At 35.7% G+C, this 20,748-nt stretch overlaps 1 protein-coding gene across 1 annotated transcript; it reads right to left on the bottom strand.

Moving 5' to 3' along the window:
• Positions 1–6,499: 6,499 nt before the first annotated feature.
• LOC131073325 (uncharacterized) lies at positions 6,500–8,204 on the bottom strand. The gene is made up of 2 exons (XM_059212659.1): positions 8,171–8,204; positions 6,500–7,524 (listed from the first exon to the last, which is right to left on the bottom strand). The coding sequence occupies exons 1-2, from the start codon at positions 8,199–8,201 to the stop codon at positions 6,500–6,502; spliced, it is 1,056 nt and encodes a 351-aa protein (XP_059068642.1). The 5' UTR covers positions 8,202–8,204.
• Between the last annotated feature and the right edge of the window lie 12,544 nt (positions 8,205–20,748).

The following is a 20,748-nucleotide window of genomic DNA, read 5'->3' on the forward strand; positions in this document are numbered from 1 at the left end:
AATTCTAAAATGTGACTAGCACATTTTTGGACTGTAATTCAACATATATACTTATTATTGCATTTTGGTACCATATGGTCTATGTACCTGAGCTCTCAACTTAAAACATACTGCCTTAAATCCTAAAATGTGGCTAGCAATTTCCACAATAATATCACTGAGCTGCTTTGTTTGAGTACATATCACATCGTTTTTCTTTAAATCAAATTATATCAATCAAGCGGCTAATATGCTCATTCACTGTGCTCTATGTAACTGGTGAACCGGAATTTTCTTCCATATTACGAAGTTACTGCTATTTACAATTAAATCCCCATTCATGCAGCATTTTGCAAGTACTGGAGCTGCAGTGCAGCACTTCGTTTTTTAATGCTTATTCTTGTACTAGTAATATTCTCTATTTATAAATCAACATTTGGCAATCAGAACTAGATTTTACTGCTTTGATTTACCAGCATAGTAGCAAACGAGATGAAGAAGATATAGCAATGTTAGCAAAGAGAGCTTTGGATTTGAACAGAAGAATTTGTCATAATATTAAATACTCATTTTAGACGAAAAATCTGATATTTGGAGTGATAATTTGATGTCACATCATTGATGCACAAGCTATTGTTTTTCCCATGCAACTACACCAAGATTATTTATCTTGAGGAACACTTGATAAATTAAAATTAATATTTTAAAGTTATAATACTATAAACAGCTATGTATCTTTCTCATGAAATAAACAACTTATGGATTATTTGGACTAATATGGTAAACAACTTTTTGAAAATAATAAAGATTCCTAAATTTATATCATAAAACTATTTGAAAACAAGTTCTAATATGTTGGAGTTAATCACCAACAACCAAAACTAATGCTGCCGTATTTCCTTTCTTCCTCTCGTGATATTTTGTCTTGTCATCTGCAGTCTTTTGATCAAACAAAGGACAAATGCCAACTTGTTTTTTATGGCAAAATCTTCCTCTTAGATCTTTCCACGGTGATCTAGAAACTTCAATTTTAATATGTTTTTTTTTGTTTATTGTGTGACATATGATTAGAAAGACAATATATGTAGTTTTGAAATATATATGTAAAAAGTGTGTGCCCAGAAAAAGAGCTGCAGAACCAGTCAATGAAAGAGAAGAACAGGGGTTTTGTATAGCAGCAAAAGAACATTTTGTATAGCAGCAGAAGAACAGGGGAGTCATGATATTTGAATTTTTCTGAGTCTACAAAATGAGCAGACCTCAATAATATGAGGCATTTTGTAATCAGTTCTGTGATAGAATGAAAAGAATAGATTGTTGATTTAAAATCTGTTTTCTTTTATCTACCCTATTTTTTTTTTTTGTTTTGTTTTTTGCTCCCCTGTTTCTTTCCAGCAGTGGTATCAGAGCTGAAGGTTAAAAGTTATTGGGTGAAGTGACTGAGAAAGTTTTTCAAAGAGATAGAAAGGTTTTTTCACAATCTATAATGGCAGCTCCAAGCACAAGTTTGACAAATCCACAGATCCCACAGTTTAATGGGAAAAATTATGATTACTGGGAAATCACAATGAAGGCATTATTTTGTGCACAAGATTTATGGGAGTTTGTTGAAAATGGCTACCAAGAACCAGTAGATGCAACAACATATAATGCATTAACTCAAGCAGAGAAAGACTTATTGAAGGAAAATAAAAAGAAAGACTCAAAAGCCCTCTTCCTCATCTTTCAAGGAGTGAATGAAAGCATTTTTCCAAGGATTCAAGTAGCAACAAAGTCCAAGAAAGCATGGGACACTCTTCAAACAGCCTGTCAAGGAATGGAAAAGGTAAAAATAGCTAAGTTGCAAATTTTAAGAAGGGATTTTGAGACCATCTACATGAAAGAATCAAATACAATAGAATCATTTTTCACTCAAATCATTGGATTGGTAAACCAAATCAGAACTCATGGTGAGAACCTTGAAGAAAGAAGAGTGGTTGAAAAGATTTTGAGAAGTTTGCCTGCAAGATTTGAATCTATTGTGGTGGTCATAGAAGAGACAAAGAATCTCTCACAATTTTCAGTGGATGAGCTTCATGCTTCACTCATTTCTCATGAGCATAGACTAAGCAGGTCAACAAATTCAAATTTGGAGCATGCATTCAAGACACAAGTTTCAATCAGCCATGGTAGAGGCAGGGGAAGAACAAATTTTAGAGGTAGAGGAAGAAATTCATATAGAAGTGGAAGAGGCAGCCCATCAAACTCAAATGGAAGAGGTAGCAGCCCATCAAGCTCAAGTGGAAGAGGCAACTATCAAACATCAACTCAAAATCAACCCCAAAGCCAAAGGTATGACAAATCCTCAGTCCAATGTCATTATTGCAAGAAATTTGGGCATTACATAAATGAATGTAGAAAGAAGCAATATGATTCTAGACAACAAAGTGCAAATTTTACCAAGAAAAATGAAACTCAGGACAACATGTTCATAGCTTGTAATGTTGCACAAGAAAGTGAGAAAGATATATGGTTTTTAGACTCGGGTTATAGCAATCATATGACTGGAAATTTGGAAATGTTTTCTAATTTGGATGAGAGTGTAAAATCAGATGTAACATTGGGGAATGACAACAAAGTTTCAGTTATGGGTAAAGGTAGTGTCAACATTCTAACCAAAATGGGGGAGAAAAAGTATATATCAGATGTCTATTTTGTTCCTGGACTGAAACATAACTTAATGAGTATAGGGTAGCTCATTCAAAAAGGGTATAGAGTCTATTTCAAGAACAAAGAATGCACAATTTTAGACAAATTTCCAAGCAATCAGGTCATAGCAAAAGTCCAAATGACAAGCAATAGAATGTTTCCCCTAAGGATAAAACCAGATTTGAAAGTAGAGTTTTCTCAAGAACATAACACAATGAATCCATGAGTGCATGAAAGAAAAGTTGCAGCAGTCCCCCAAGTAGTTTATCAAGCTGAAATTAAAGATGAAAATTGGTTATGGCACCTAAGATTTGGGCATCTAAACTTTGGAAACTTAAACTTATTGCATAAGAAGAAAATGGTGATGGGGTTGCCACTAATAGAAAAACCGGATAGAATATGTGAAGGATGTATTTTGGGTAAATAACATAGAGAATCATTTCCAACCGGAAAGTCAATTTGTGCAAACAAACCATTAGAGATTATTCATTCAGATTTGTGTGGACCAATGCAAACACCTTCCATTGGTGGGAGCTACTACTTCTTGACATTCATTGATGACTTCACAAGAAAAATTTGGGTCTACTTCTAAAACATAAGCATGAGGTGTTTCATTATTTCTGTCAATTCAGGGTTCTTGTTGAGAAAGAAAGTGGGCACTACATCAAAGCATTGAGAACAGATAGAGGAGGTGAATATATCTCAAATGACTTCATAAGATTTTGCAAAGACCATGGAATCCACAAACAATTTACTGCAAGGTATACCCCACAACAAAATGGTGTCACTGAAAGAAAAAATAGAACAATAATCGAAATGGCAAGAAGCATGTTGAAGGCAAAGCATTTGTCAAATGAGTATTGGGCGGAAGCAGTAGCATGTGCAACATATATAATTAATAGATCTCCTACTAAAAGTGTTATCAATATGATTCCGGAAGAAGCATGGAGTGGAAGAAAACATAATGTTTCTCATATGAGAGTATTTGGATGTGTGGCATACGCACATGTGCCAGATGAGTTGAGAAGAAAGTTGGACAACAATGGAGAAAAATGTATATTTGTGGGATATAGTGATTAGTCAAAGGCATACAAGTTATACAATCCAATCAGGAAAAAGGTTATAATCAGTAGAGATGTGCAGTTCATAGAAGTTGAAGCATGGGATGGAACTTTGGACAAAACAATCAATATTGCAGCCAGCATACCACAAGAAGAAAATGAAGATTTTATATCAGCAAGTACTCCTTCAAATGCGGCTCCTCCTATAGTTGTTCAAGGTCAACAAAGTGGACAAGAAATGACACCATCAAGTGTAAGGACAACCCCACACACTCAAGCAAATACTCCATCAAATGTGCAAGTAACACCATCTTCAATTGGCAATCTTGGTACTAGACCATCAAGCCCACATTCAACAAATGCAAGTGACATGTCCAATCCTACATTAGCAAGCTTAAGGAGACAAAAAATCTGAAGTTTAAGGGAGATTTATGAACAAAATGAAGGTGAAAATAATGCAGGTCAGACTTCTCTTTTTGCTTTATACTCACATGTAGATGATCCAATTCATTTTGAAGAAGCTATTAAAGAAGAAAAATGGGTGCAAGCAATGGATGAAGAAATTGATGCAATTGAAAAGAATGAAACATGGGAGTTAGTTAGTCTTCCACAAGGAAAAGAGGTGATAGGAGTGAAGTGGGTTTACAAAACAAAATTGAATGCAAATGGAGATGTGCAAAAACACAACGCAAGGTTGGTGGCAAAAGGTTATTCACAACAACCTGGGGTAGACTACAATGAGACATTTGCACCGGTTGCTCGCTTAGACACCGTGAGAACAATACTAGCCATAGCAGCTCAAAACAAGTGGGCAATATATCAAATGGATGTGAAATCAGCTTTCTTAAATGGTATTTTAGAAGAATAAGTCTATGTGGAGCAGCCACCCGGATATGAGATTTTGGGTCATGAAAACAAGGTTTACAAGCTCCAAGAGCATGGTATAGAAGAATTGATAGTTATCTTTTACAAAATGGATTCAATAGGTGCAGCAGTGAGCCTACATTGTATACCAAGATGAATAAGCAAGGTGAGATCATAATTGTTTGTTTATATGTTGATGACTTGATATTCACTGGTGATCTTTCAATTGACATGTTCAAATCAGCTATGAAGAAAGAATTTGAGATGACTGATTTGGGTTTAATGAGATATTTTCTTGGCATTAAAGTAAGTCAAAATGATAAAGGTATTTTCATTTCACAATCTAAGTATGCAAATGATATTTTGAAGAGGTTTAATATGATGAATTGCAAATCAACACCAACACCAATAGTGACAGGTTTAAAGTTGAGTAAAGATGACAAAGGAGCTAATGTAAATCCAACTTTGTATAAAAAACTTGTTGGTAGTCTCATATATCTAACAACCACAAGGCCGGATATAATGTTTGGAGTTAGTCTCATTTCAAGGTTCATGGAATCTCCAAAAGTTACACATTGGAATGCTGGAAAAAGAATTTTGAAATATGTTAGTGGAACAAAGAATTATGGAATATTTTACTCAAGGTCAAATGATTTCAAGCTGATAGGATACACGGATAGTGATTGTGCTGGCAGCATAGATGATAGGAAGAGCACTTCTAGTTATGCTTTTCATTTTGGATCAGGCGTAGTATCATGGGCTTCAAAGAAACAACCAATCGTAACTCTTTCATCAACTGAAGCAGAGTATGTAGCAGCTACAAGGGCAACGTGTCAAGCCGTTTGGATGAGAAGAATGTTGAAAGAATTGAGGTATGAACAAGAAAGTGCAGCAAAGATATATTGTGACAACAACTCAGCTATAGCATTGTCAAAAAATTCAATATTTCACAAAAGGAGCAAGCATATAGACACAAGGTATCACTTCATCAGGGAGCTGATCAACAATGGAGAAATAATTTTGGAACATTGTAAGTCAGAAGACCAACTTGCTGATATCTTCACCAAATCATTGGGAAAAGAAAGTTTTGTGCATCAACGAAACAACTTGGGTATTGTAGATGGCAGTTGTGATTACGGAGGAATGTTGGAGTTAATCACCAACTACCAAAACTAATGCTGCCGTATTTCCTTTCTTCCTCTTGTGGTATTTTGTCTTGTCATCTGTAGTCTTCTGATCAAACAAAGGACAAATGCTAGCTTGTTTTTGATGGCAAAATCTTCCTCTTAGATCTTTCCACGGTGATCTAGAAACTTCAATTTTAATATGTTTTTTCTTGTTTATTGTGTGACATATGATTAGAAAGACAATATATTTAGTTTTGAAATATATATGTAAAAAGTGTGTGCCCAAAAAAAGAGCTGCAGAACCAGTCAATGAAAGAGAAGAACAGGGGTTTTGTATAGCAGCAAAAGAACATTTTGTATAGCAGCAGAAGAACAGGGGAGTCATGATATTTGAATTTTTCTGAGTCTACAAAATGAGCAGACCTCAATAATATGAGGCATTTTGTAATCAGTTCTGTGATAGAATGAAAAGAATGGATTGTTGATTTAAAATCTGTTTTCTTTTATCTGCCCTGTTTTTTTTTTGTTCTGTTTTTTGCTCCCCTGTTTCTTTCCAGCATAATATAAGTTCTTTTTTAAATAATATATATGAAAAATATCAGCATACAATTACCATTTTATTGTTTAATACTTATAGATGCAAACAAGAATACCACAAGAACCTTCACAATTTACAGTCCGCACAAAACTTCAATTATAAAATGTTCTTGATTGACAAAAATAATTGCATTTCTGATATGATAATATATTATTCAAATGTTTTATAAAACAAAAATCCTTTCACTTATGTTCCTGCAGTACCTTGCACCCAGAAGCAAACGGTATCCTTAAGTCAATATAATATTTGGCGCAGCAATCTATCCAAATATTGTAAATGCCTCTCCAATCAGCGAAAGGGAGGGTTTCCACCACATTGCTCACTCCTCTGCAAAGCCGGGTCTTCAAAACATGATCATCACTGATGTGGTTGAAATACAGATTTGGACAAAGCAATCGTGCCATTACTGGTAACCATATTGTAAGGAAACCAACACGAAGTTTTCGTTTAACAATTATCTTCCCGTTTGCCAGAGCGTCCAGACATCCCAGCAGAATTGGCAGCATGATTTTTCTATACCTGCTTGCAGTATAATGCTTTTGCGGTTGCATTATTATGTGGGCAACTTTCATTTCTTCACATAATATCTTCACTGCGCCTTCCATTGTCGTCCCGTCGCAGCGCTCAATTAGAGTAAAGGGCCACAGCAGGGCAAAATAAGAATGCTCCTCATCTGCCGGATTTGTTTCAGTATTTGATGTCACGGCAATTGCAATGTTAGCTTTAAATTCCTCTAAAATGATATGCCTGCACATTTCTGCGATGCCTGAAGATTCATCTTCTTGCAAATTTTCTAGTATAAATTTGCCCACCGCTTCTCGAATAATTGGTTGTTTATCGTCGGCACAGTCACAACTGGAAAGAAAATATAGCATTGCTTTGATATTCTCTCTGACAAATTCTAAATAGTTATTGTTCTGTTTATCCACTAACAATTCCGAAGCAACAGATAGAATTGCCAGGCATTCATCCACATTGGAAAAACGGAGAGAAGACCAGCGCTCTGATAACAAAGCCTTAAAAAGTTCCGAAGTTTGAAGAGTTTGAGAATGAAGGCGAAGAGGATTTCCATCATACTCTTCTCTGTTTGGGCCAAATATTCGTAATCTTACATCAGCAGAGTTTGTGGCCCCAAATTGAGGCCGCAGGTCAATTTGCTCATTAGCTGTTGAATCCATGCCTGATTTGTTTTTTCTGCTTGGAATCACTGCAACAGCACAGCAATTAGACAATTCAGTGAATAGTTTCTTCTGATGGCCTTAACAATCCTGATGGAAGGTAATAAAAGATTGATGAAATATAATAAAAAATTGAAAGTGAATAAAATGAAAGATAATTGCAATACATAATACTTTCATCTAAAATCTTTTTTCTCTTTAGATTGAGTTCTTGATCTATAATTTGTTCATTAGATTTTGAAGCCATGTCTGATTGGATGTTTGTGTTTGGAATCACTGCAATAGCACAAACACCAATAGGGTTCATAAATAACTTCCTATTATGATTGAAGGGGAAGCAAACATGATAGGAAAGAAGATCTGAACATAAAGCAGAAGACCAATCCAATTTATCAAAGAGCCAATACCATTAGCTGGACAAAAATTGACAGTGCAAAAATAAATGAGATGAGGATTCCAAATGAGAATTGCATAACACATAAGAAAAAACAGTTGTTATATGAGCACATCTTTCCCACTTGTAAGATGGTTAACATGTAAAGCTTGTAATGGTAAATTACAATAAATATACTGGTGAATAATTTCTTGGCATGGTCTTTTAGAAAAAATCAATATGAAAGAGAATAAAAGATTAAAGGTCAAAAAAGTGGAGAATAATTGCAATACACACAATACCTTCATCTAAAACCCTTTTTCTCCTTCCCATGTCTGATTGAATTTTTTTGTTTGGAATCGCTGAAACAACACAAGCAATATATATGATGGTGAATAATTTCTTTGTCATGGACTACACAGTAACATCTTTTCTTTACCACATTTCATAAAATTAGGATAAAATCAATAATAAAACATGATACCTTCACCTAAAATCTTTATTTCTCCGTAGATTGAACCCAACAAGATAATTGAAGATTGGATACAAATTTCTTCAGCATAAATCTATGGAAGAAGATTTAGATAGAAAATTGGACAGCATAATATTATAATAAAAGAAGATATGTAAATGAGGTATGAGGCCTCTGCTTTATAGAATTTTCAAGAGGCAAAATCAAGCGCTAGGCTACATTGATGATGTATGGTTAAGATTGAATGAAGATTATGGTTAAGATCAAAGTTGGAGTTATGAGACAGGTGTCACATGATGAATTTTTTTTAGGGTTAGGAGTTGCATTATGACAACATCCTTATGTGGATGGCTAGGATTAAGAGGTTTAGTTTGGAATGAATGGATTAGATGAAAAGTTTGTTTGACTTTGAGGAAGTGTCTAGATATAATGAATTTAGACATGGTTAGTAAAACATGTGAGAGGCACTTGTCACATGATGGCATTTATATATTATGATCCATGTGAATAAATTAAGGGCAATGATAAAAGATTTTAAAGCTGAATAGTAAAACTTAAATGCATTTTAACATTGTGTAACTTTTATTTAATAATTAAAATCTACCTATTTTTGACATATTGCATATTTGTAACTGGAAATACTATTGCATTCATTGAATTTCTAAAGAGTTATTAATAAATTATTTAACAATCAATTAGAAATGAATATAAACTATTTTCTCACAATTTTTTTTTGCCATATTTTAATCATTTTTTTAAGAAAGATTACCATGAAAAGAGCTTACATGGTTCATGTCAAATAAATTAACTTATGATACTAGATTGCATTGATTGAATTTATAATAAATTATTAACAACCAATTAAAAATGAATATAAACTGTCTCGTTTCATGTCAGCAGGGTTTAGTTTTTCACATAATATCCTCACTGCGGATTCCATGGTCATCCTATCACATTGAACAATTACATTAAAGGGCCACAGCAGGGAAGGATTGTGTTAGCTTTGGGCACAGTAGGCTCGCACATATTTGCAATGCCTGAAGATGCATCTCCCTGCAAATTATATGCCTGCATATATCTGCAACGCCTGAAGATGCATCTCCCTGCACATTGTCTACGATAAATTGGCTCACTGCTTCTCGAATATTTGGTTGCTTCTCATCGACACAGTCTTCACTGGAAAGAAAAGAGATCATTTCTTTGACATTCTCTATGACAAAATGTAAAATGTCATTCTTCTATTTATTAAGCCTCGCATTCAAATCGGGCAATACTCTCAAATTTAGAGAGGACAATAGATCTCTCTAGGTTTGCTCGTTAGGTTTTTCGAATCCATACCTAATTAGATCTTTCTGTTTGGAATCGCTGCAATAGTACAAGCAATAATACAGTTGATAGATAACCTTGCCATCTGATAGATGGTTAGCTTTTAAAGCATAGAGGTGATAATTTTCTGTTATGGCCCAAATAATACAGTTGATAGATAACCTTGCCCCAAATAATACAGTTGATAGATAACCTTGCTAGCATGATGATGTTGGATAAGATTGAAGGTAAATAAAATGGAAGATAAATGTAATAGAGACCAATATCTTTATCTAATTTTTTTATTTGTGCTTAGATTGAGAGCTGAAATAAAGTGCATTCTGATTTTACTTGATTTGTTTCTTGAGGATATGATAATGGAAGATTAAATAGAAATTTCTTCTACATAAGATTATGGAAGAACATAACATTTATATAGAAAATTGGACAGCATAGATAATGATGAATGAAGATATGTAAATAATTTGAGAGACCTCTAATTTATAGAATTCAGAGGTAAAATCAAGGGATAGATTGATAATGGGTGGCTAAAATTAGAGTAAAGATTAGGGTTAAACTCAAAGTTGTGATCATGTGACAAGTGGATAGAATTTAGGGTTGGGAAGTGCATTAAAGAAACATTCTTATGTGAAGATCTGAGATTAAGAGGTTTTGTTTAAAACGAATGGATGAGATGAAAAGCTAGTTTGACTTTTGTGAAGTGTCTATATTATTTAAACATGTGAAAGGGACACTTGTCACTTGATAGAAATTTAATACTACAATCCATGTAAGCAACTTTAAAGTAGGATTGAATGGACAATAATAAAGCAATAAAATTAAATTGTAAAATTAATTAAATAAAAGAATATATATATATATATATATTTAATTAAAGGTTATGATAGAATGGGATATATGGTAAAATTATATAAATATATAATATGTATTTAATTAAGTAAAATTAAATGTAATTAGGTATGCACAAAACTTACAAAACTTAAAATTAAAAGTAAAATTTGGCTTGAAGGGGATTCTTTAAACATCATACAAGCCCTTAAAGGTACTAGCTTTGTTTCTTGGAATATTACCAATATAATTAAAAATGCTAAAGATATCCTAAATAACTATGTTAGCATTAGTATAACTCATACCTTTAGAGAGGGCAATAAGGTTGCAGATATCCTAGCCAATGAAGGGGTCAATTTGGAGAAGGATGTAAAATATATTGGAGAAACTCACATCAAACGAGAGATTAAAGAGCAATTATATACTTTGATCGCATCAATGGATCAAGTTAATCTCATGATTTATTTCTGGGGAACGAGTACCAATGACAGATTTTGGGGGTGGATTAACTGTCAGATGATGAGTGTTTCTCAGCATCATAACCAAGATCATATGTGTGCAAAAGATAATAGTAATAATAGCTAGGTTTGTGTGAACATGAGTAGCAACTTCAAAACTGCGAAAGATTCTTTACATAGGGAATCCAGAAATAACAAGTTTTCAGAGTTTTATCTACGGATTGAGAACTGCAGCAGAGAGTATCTTTACTTGGAAATCAGAATGGGCGGTAACCTAAACAGGAATGAGCCTCTAGGTTGTGAGAATTGGAAGAGCGAAAGAAAGGTTTGGAGAAGGCTCCACAGACACGACTTCACTGATTATATGGAGAAATTTCATGGTAGCAGAAACTCTGTGTCTTATGGTTTTGCTAAAAGCTGGAGCAACAACAGGGCTACCCTGTTTGGGGAGATTTGGCAAATCGATGAAAATTTGATTGCAGAGGTCACAGGACTCAGGATGGAGGGGACTAAATTCTATAGGGATCGGAAGTATGCTGCTGAGGCTTTCAAAAATTTCCCGAAGACGAAGGATGAGAAGGGCAACCTTGCGAAGAAGGACAACATATCCTACTACACCCCACAACAGGTAAAGCCTTTTTGGCAAAAAGTTCTTAGGGCTTTAATGGAATATCTGACTGTGGATGGCAGATTTACAAAAATTTATAATTATCATTTCTCTATCTTGAACCATTTCCGCCATGGGGCTAAAATTTCCTTGCCCTTCTATTTAGCCTCCTCTCTAAACGAGAGCCTTGCCGACTATGCTAGAAAGCCCAGTTCCTATCCTTTAGCTCACCAGGGACTCATTCTGCTTATTTATGAACATATTAAGGATAAGGCTAGGGCAACCAAGGATCATCCTTTGATCATCAATGCTCATATATCTGAGAAATGCAAAGACTCTTATTCGAATGGGGATCAGCCCAACACCCCTACCCATAAAAAAAGGAAAGTTGAAACCGAGCATGAAGAAAAGGACGTGCATTGTGATGAAGAAGAGGGAAAGGATAAGGATACTGATACTGAAATGGAGCCAAACAAGGATGAGAACTATGGTGAAGGGGAGGAAGGGGGAAATTCTGAGAACCCTCACTCCAACCCTAAGGGTTCAGAAAGCAAGAATGAGGCTCTGAATCCTAAGGAGGGTGACAACCCTAACGCTGAGGAGACTGAACAAAGCAAGGACTCTACGGAAACCATCTTGGACATTGCCCGCAACTGCACCCTTGAATTCTTCAATTTCTAGAAGTGGGTTGTTGAAAACATCACCAGCATGCAGGGTAAGCAAAGGGAGCTGGAAGATAAGATCAACAAGCTGATTAAGATGTTTGACTCTGGGAAACAGAATGAGGATACGGAAAACAGTGAAGCGGAGGAGGAAATGGAGATGGAGGATTGGTTGGAGAAAGATCTAATAAAAGGTGACCTAAAACATTTGGAGGATGTTATTAAAACCATGAAAGAATAGGTGGAGGAGGACAAAGACAATGTCAACACCCGGATGGCCCGTAATGAGAAAGCATTGAAAAGCCTTATGAACCACAGCCTCTAGGTCCTTAAAGTTTCTTCCTAGAATATGAATGCGCTGGTGGACCATCTAGAAAAGAAAAACCAGGAGAAGAACCTGGTAATTATAGAAGATGCTCCAACTTCCAGCCTAACCCACCAGAACCCTAGGCGCAGAACTAGGTAGACTACTGCTGAGAAGGACATGAAAATGAAAGAGAATCAGATTGTATAGGAAAACAATGACCTGAGGGAAGCAGCCAAGGCAATGATTCTCTTGGTGCAGAATGTTGAGGAATCTATGAAGAGTTTTTAATTTTCTTGTAATGCTAGGCTTGGGGTCAATTTCTTGCTGGCCTCTTGCTATCCTTGTCTCTGCTGCTGGTTTTTCTGTTGGTCTTTTGCAGCTGTCTTGTTTTGTTTCCTTCTTGAATATCTTTCGAATGTAATTGGGTTTTGGGTCCCTTAAAACCTGTTTTTACTTAATCAAAAACATTGGTAATGGCACAAGCAAATATTTAGAAGAAATTTGACTCATGGGAAACTTACTTAGACTATCTCATATTGGTTATAAGTGATGATTTTAAAAGAGTTAGCATACACAAAAGGGAAGGAAATCAAGAAAAATGGCATTCACCCTTTGATTCCCAAAAGGGTAGTAGAAACACCATTCTATAGCACATAACCCTTAAAATTTCATAGAAATAATTAACCAAGAATTTTTTTCATATAAAAATTATACTCATGTGATAATAAATGATCTTAAATATGAATTTATATCACTCTTGGCATTATATATTAAGAAAAAATGTTTTATCATTGTGTTAGCATTGCATGAAGATTGCATTGATGTCAATAGTAACCGGTAATGGAGTTGTATTACAACCGTTAGTGATGCAGTAATGCAACTGGTAGTAAAGCAGTGATGGAAACTGGTATTGGAATTTGAAGCAGAGTGATCAACTGGTAACCCTAACCACTTGATAAGAAGAATCCTAACCAATGGAGCTTGGTGAATTGCTTGTGATAATCTATGATCAAATGATGATCGGAGATGAAGATGCCACATATGCATGTTGCACGTGATTAGTTTCAAAGTGGTTTTGGTGCGTGAAGATAACCATTTATCTTGGGAATGATCAAATGCATAGCATGGAGTGGAAAACACGTGATGAGCTACAAGATCCAATGTAAGGTGATCCAAGAGTGGTTGAAGTTGTCTTGAACAATGTGTAGTTGATTGCTATGTAATCCAACAGTTATGAATGATCTGATATGTTTGTAATCTCTATGAGATTTGTAGATTTTGTGATGTGTTACTGACATATTGTATTTCTATTTAAGGTCGATGAGTTGTTTGTAATTGTTTTGGCAATTTGGTTGAGTGTGGTAGTGTGATTGTTGTCAAATCAGAAGCAGTGTTTGTAGAATGTTGTGAAGGAAGATAGGAGGAAAAAAGGATTTGATTAAGAAAGATAGTGCTATTACCAGATCAACAAAGAACCTATTGTTCTCTAACCATTACAATAGTTAAATCCCTTAACTAGGTAAGCGTTAACAAGATTCGTGTTGTTTAAATCCTCTAACCAAGTGATCCATTAGCTTGGATTTGAAATCCTCTACCAAGGTTACTCCTAATAGGGTACTGCCTTTAACAGGGTATTGTAGTCAATCCCTTAATCGAGTGGTCCTTGACCGGATCTGTTCTTAATAGGACATTATTTTATAAGCTTCTAACAACACTTGGGTCCTAACAGGGTGAACTTTAGAAGAGTTCAAAATACTTGTGGGTATTCATCCCACTGTGGTTTTTCCCATTTCGGTTTCCACATGAAAAATCATTGTGTCAAGTGGTGAATGATTTTGTGGATGTGTTTTGAAATGGTTGATATGATTAACTGGTAAATCTACCTAGATAATATGTTTAGATGACTGAAAGTGATCTAAAATGATCTATTATTGATGTTTGTAACTTGTGGTTTAATGTTTTGGTTAAATAGTATGTGAGTTTCAGATTTGTTACATTGTATCATTGATGTTTTGGTCAACCGGTAAAGTTTGACAATGCAGTTGTAGTTTTTGATATAGTGTCTAAACCAGTTCGTTTAGCAAATTGTTTCTGAGTTGGGATTAAGTTTGGTGAAAGTTAGTTTGTTTTCTATCTACTGATTCACCACCCCCCATCTCAGTAGTTGACCGGATCCTTCTTGTTTCATCATATTATCAATTGGTATTAGATCATTTTAGGTCCTCTTGTGTTTAAGCCTAATAGCTTGATGAAAATATCTAGGAGAACATGATGAAGAAAGAAGGTTTGAAGTTCAATAGGGAAAACTACAAAATCTAGAGTGATAGGATGAAGATCTGTATCAAGAGCTTGGGAAGTCAATATTGGGAACATGTTGTTACTAAATATAGCTTGCCTAGTGGGATCTTGTCAGATGATCAAAAGAAGGAGAAACATGAGAATAATCAAGCATTGGAGGCCATTATCAGCTCCTTGTTCAATTTAGAGTATGTTGATGTCCATGAATTGGAGACTGCCTATGAAGTATGGAAGAAACTGGAAGATATCTATAGCAGTGAGGAGCATGTTAAGATTGTCAAAGATGAGAGTCTGAGAGGTAAATTTGATGATATGTGGATGGCTGAAGGTGAAAACATTCAACAATATGGTTAGAGGATCAAGGAGATGGAGCAAACAAAAGTGTTGGAGATACAGTGGATGATACCACAATGGTTAGCAAGGTGTTGAGAACCCTTCTAACGGTCTATGCTATCAGAGTTGCAGCCATTTAGGAACTCAAGTCTATTGAGAAAACAAAGGTAACTCTTGACTCCATCATTGGTAAATTAACTACATTTGAATTAAAATCTTTTGATGGAAATGTTCAGAGATCAGAATCTGCATTTAGAGCCCCAGTTTCAACCTCACCGGTAAGGAAAATCAGAGAAGTGAGTTACAACCATGAGTCTAGATCCAGTAGAGAGGTAGATGATGAAGACAATTTGATTGATCTTGAAGCATTGTTGGCCAAGTGGTTACCCAGAGGTACTGGTAAGAACAGAGGTAAATTGCCTTTGAAGTGTTTTGCATGTAACCGGATTGGGCATATTGCTGCTAACTTTTCTAATGGAGATAATGAGCGAAAACGTGAGAAGTATAAGAAGTATAAAGGCAAAGGTAAAAGATATTGTCTCATTGCAATGGATGGAGGAATTACAGATGAGAAATCTAAGGAAGATGCAAATGAGGACATTGTCTTTGTTTCTATTAAAGAAGACACATTAGACCAGAAGGAATTAGTTTCTCGCATGGATAGTTCTAATGATTGAATTATAGATAGTGGTTGTTCACACCACATGACCAGTGACCGGAGTAAGTTTCTTACTTTGAGAGAGTTTAATGGAGGTGTTGTGAGATTTGGGAATGATTCACCTTGCAAGCTAAAAGGGAAAGGATCCATCTCTTTGAATGGTAAAAGCAATGCAAATGACGTCTACTGGGTTGAAGGACTGAAACACAATCTTTTGACTGTTGATCAACTCAATGACAAAGGTTACCCACTAGAATTCAAGAATGGAGTCTGGAAGATTTATGGAAGCAAAGGTGAACTGATTGCAACTAGCAAATAGACTAGAGGTAACTTGTTTCATTTAAGTTCTAAAGTCAACAATTTTTTAATTGCAAAAGTAGAAGATAGTTGGTTTTGTCATCGAAGATTCTATCATGTAAATTTTGATAACATTGTAAAAGTCACTAAGTCCAAATCAGTAAGAGGTTTGCCACGGTTGGACAAACCGGTGAATGCTTTGTGCAAGGAATGTTAGTTATGGATTATGACATCCTCTGCCTACAAGAGGAAATCTTTCTTAGTAGAACATTTGCTAGATTTGGTTCATACCAACCTTTGTGGACTAATGAGGACTAGGAGTATTCAAGGTGATTGGTATTTCATGATTTTTAGTGATGATTGCTCAAGGATGATGTGGGTCACATTCTTGAAAGACAAGACAGAAGCATTTAGCAAGTTTAAGGCATTTAGAGCCTTAGTTGAAAATGAAAGTGGAAAGAAGATAAAGTGCTTAAGAACTGATCAAGGTGGTGAATTTACTTCAGAGGAATTCGCTAGATACTATGAATACAATGGAATTAAGAGGTAGCTTTTTGCACCTAGAATACCATAGTAGTATGGTATTGCAGAAAGGAACAACTGGTCAGTTGTTGAAGCTGCTAGGACTATGCTAATTCAAGGAGGTGTAGCTAAGAAATTTTGGAGAGAAGCTATCAGCATAGTTGTTTACACAATGAACCGAATACTGGTTAAAAGAGGTAAGGATAAAACTCCCTATGAGTACTGGTATGGTAGATCACCTAATGTCAGTTAGTTTAAGATTTTTGGTAGCAGATGTTTTATCAAAAGAGGTGATTATGTTGGTAAGTTTGATGCCAAGAGTGATGAATTGGTTACTCCACCAAGAGGAAAGTTTACAAGTGTTACAACAACCAGACCAAGAACATCATTGAAAGTGTTAATGTCCAAGTTGATTAGTTTCTTGAGAAATCGGGAGAAACCAGTGAGGATAAGGGGGAAAAAGAACCTTACACACTTTTTTTGGAACTGGAACCGATGAAGCCAGAAGTTGGTGAACATATCAAAGAAGCCCCAGTTCAACCAAAATGGGAAGGTCCAATAGAAGAAGAAGAAGAAGAAGAAGAACAAGAAGAAGAACCTGGGAATCAAGATCATATTATTCCAAGGTATGTTAGACTCAATCATAGCCCCAATTAGATTATTGGAGACATGAATGTAGGTGTGCTAACTAGAACAAGGCTTAGAGAGAACTCCTGTATGATTTCCACCATTGAGCCTATAACTACAGAAGAAGCATTTGTAGATGAAGTCTGGATCAACGCAATGGAAGAAGAACTTGACCAGATCGAGAAGAACAATACTTGGTCATTGGTACTCAAACCAGAGAATAAGAATGTAATAGGTATAAAATGGGTATTAAGGAATAAATTGAATGAAGATGGAGTAGTGATCAGAAATAAAGCCAAATTGGTATGCAAAGGATATGCACAAGAAGAAGGTGAAGACTATGGTGAGATATTTGCATCAGTTGGAAGATTGGAAGGAGTAAGGACTCTACTTGCATTTGCACCATACAAAGGATTCAAAGTATATCAGATGAATGTTAGGTTAGCATTTCTAAATGGAATATTGGAAGAGGAAGTCTACATTGAACAACTAGATGATTATGCTTTAACTGTAGAAAAGGACATGGTGTGCAAATTACATAAGGTATTATATTGACTAAAGCAAGCACCTAGAGCATGGTATGAAAGATTGCAATCTCACTTGGTGAAGATAGGATTTCAGAGAACTAGTGAAGACAGTAACATATATCTCAAGTCAGAAGGAGATAAGATACTGGTAAGTGAGGTATTTGTTGATGATATCATTTTTGGAGGAAATGATAATATGTGTCATGACTTTGCTAATGAGATAAAGAATGAGTTTGAGATGTCACTAGTAGGTGAGATAAAAATTGTCATAGGTATGCAAATCCAATAGATGAAGGAAGGTATTTTCATCACACAGTCCAAATATGTGAAAGAAGTATTGAAGACTTTTGGAATGGGAGACTGTAGACCAGTTGGAACACCAATGGTTACAGGTTGTAAACTATCTAAGGAGGATGATTCTGCATGAGTGGATGAAAAGGAGTACAGGTCAATGATAGGTAAACTACATTATGCTATCCACAACAAACCAGACATTGCTCATGCAGTAGGATTGGTTGCCATATTTGAGAAAAGCCCGAGGGAGACATGCATGGTTGCAGCCAAAAGAATTTTTAGATATCTGAAAGGCACAATTGATTATGAATTATGGTATCCATATGCAGGAGACTTTGATTTAAAATTCTATGCAGATGTAGACTGGGTAGGCAATGTTGATGATAGGAAGAGTACAACCAGAGGAGCATTCTTTCTTGGAGGAAGACTAGTGTCCTGGAGCAGCAAGAAACAAAGTTATATCTCTCAATCAACTGTAGAAGCTGAATATGTTGCAGCATATATGAATTGTACCCAAGCAATCTGGATGAAATACATCTTGGAAGGTTTCAAGTTGAAGCTATCAGAACTGGTAAGGATTTTCTGTGATAACACCAGTGTGATAAACATTTCTAAGAACTCAGTGTTGCATGCTAGGACAAAGCATATTGAGCTGAAGTGTCATTTCTTGAGAGAGAAAGTGCAAAGTAAAGATGTGTCATTTGAGCATGTATCTACTAAAGAACAACTAGCCAATATCTTTACTAAACCTCTTCCTACTGGCTATGTTTGAGTATCTTAGAGGTAAGCTAGGGGTTGTACCCCTACATGAAGTCAATTAAGCAGATGTGGAAGACATCAATCCCTGAGCTTATTGAAAATATTGAAGATGGATTGGTGTAGAGTGGAGCTACTCCATAGCGGGAGCAACTTGTTGTAGATCGGTGAAGCATGGAATGGTTACCCTTCACTTTGGCATTGTTGTTAAAGTGGGAGAAGAACTGTATATGATTGAATAGCCAATTATCAGCTGAAGACATGAAGATACAGTTGAAGGAGAGTATATGAAAAAATGTAAACTAGGATTCCTATGACTGTGTATGTGTTTACTCCCAATCATCACAATCAAAGGGTTGATATTTGTATTGTCATCAATGCCAAAGGGGCAGATTGTTGGCATTAAGTGAATATTGCATTGATGAAGTATAGTGTTGTCATTTATGTCAATAGTAATAGGTAATGGAGTTGTATTGCAGCCGGTACTGATGCAGTAATGCAACCGGTAGTAAATAAGTGATGGAAACTAGTATTGGCATTTGAAGCAGAGTGGTCAACCAATAACCCTAACCAGTTGAGAAGCAGAACCCCAACCGATGGAGCTTGGTGAATCGGTTGTGATGATCAGAGATGAAGATGCCATGTATGATGTTCTACGTGATGAGTTTCAAAGTGGTTTTGGTGCGTGAAGATAACCATTTATCTTGGGAATGATCAAATGTGTTGGGAAAAATGGTGTCTCAACCTTGCATTTATGTTAGGTTACTATTTATAGTAAGTTTTCATTTGAGCACGAAATGGTGCAAAATTATCCCTGAAGCTTCTTGTTGGTTAGATAAGCATTCCGGTAAAGTTTCATCGCAAGATCACAACCGGTTTTGAAGATATTAAAATTTCCATTTTGGAGGGGTGCGATAAAGTGTTTAAACTTAATTTTGAGGGATTTAGAGGCTTCAAAATGTCCTAAAAAGTGGTCGTAACCAGCATAATCGAGGACGTGACCCATGTTCTTGATTGGAACACATTTCATATCGAGGACGTGCAACTTTCCATGGAGCCCATGCGCATTCCAGAGTGTTGGGGTTTGACTCTCAAGGGTCATACCATTGACCAGGTAAGGGTCCTATGGGACCCAAATGATGAGACCTCGACTACATGGGAGGATACGACGAAGATGAGAGAGCTTTACCCTTATCTATTTTAGGCTTCCAGGAGTGAGCCTAGTTTTGCGGGGGAGGATGTAGTACCCCTTCCTCGATCAGACTTTTTAGATACTTATTTTGACTATGGTTGAATTTTTCAATGGATATTAGTGGATAAATTATATGGCGGTGTTTTACACAAATATTATGCTATGTTGTGTTGTTATTTGATTTGAGTTTCACTGTATGTTGTTTACGCATTATTTTCTTATTGATTGTTAGATGTTAATCTTATTAGATTACTTACCATGGACTAACACATTTACTTAATGTGTGAGATGCATTATGAGTATGTTATCATGTGTGTGTGAGTGTATGGGGTGCAAGGAGATGATTTTCCTTCACTCACTTTGGTGACATAGGGAACATCACGATTCTCCTTCACCGGCGTGTCTACCGTGTTTGAATATATATGTGTATGTGTGGTTTGGTGATGCAATAATTACAGGTACAAGGTATTGAATTCACCTGGTTCTACAGGGCTGAGCGTACCTAAATAATATAATGGAAGTGGAGGAGAGCCTTAAGACCCTAAGTTTCACCCTTAGCCTTTCTTGTCACTGAGCATTGTGAGTCGTCGCTCAACCTTCCTTTTGTTGGTATACGAGTTGTGGTTTGGTTTTGCTATGTTGTTTGCATGTTATGCCTTTTTTAAAATTTATTTAGAAATAAATGGTTAAGTGAATTTTAATGTTTTAATTGATTA

The sequence above is a fragment of the Cryptomeria japonica genome, chromosome 10 (genome assembly GCF_030272615.1).
Source record: "Cryptomeria japonica chromosome 10, Sugi_1.0, whole genome shotgun sequence".
Classification (NCBI taxonomy): Eukaryota; Viridiplantae; Streptophyta; class Pinopsida; order Cupressales; family Cupressaceae; genus Cryptomeria; species Cryptomeria japonica.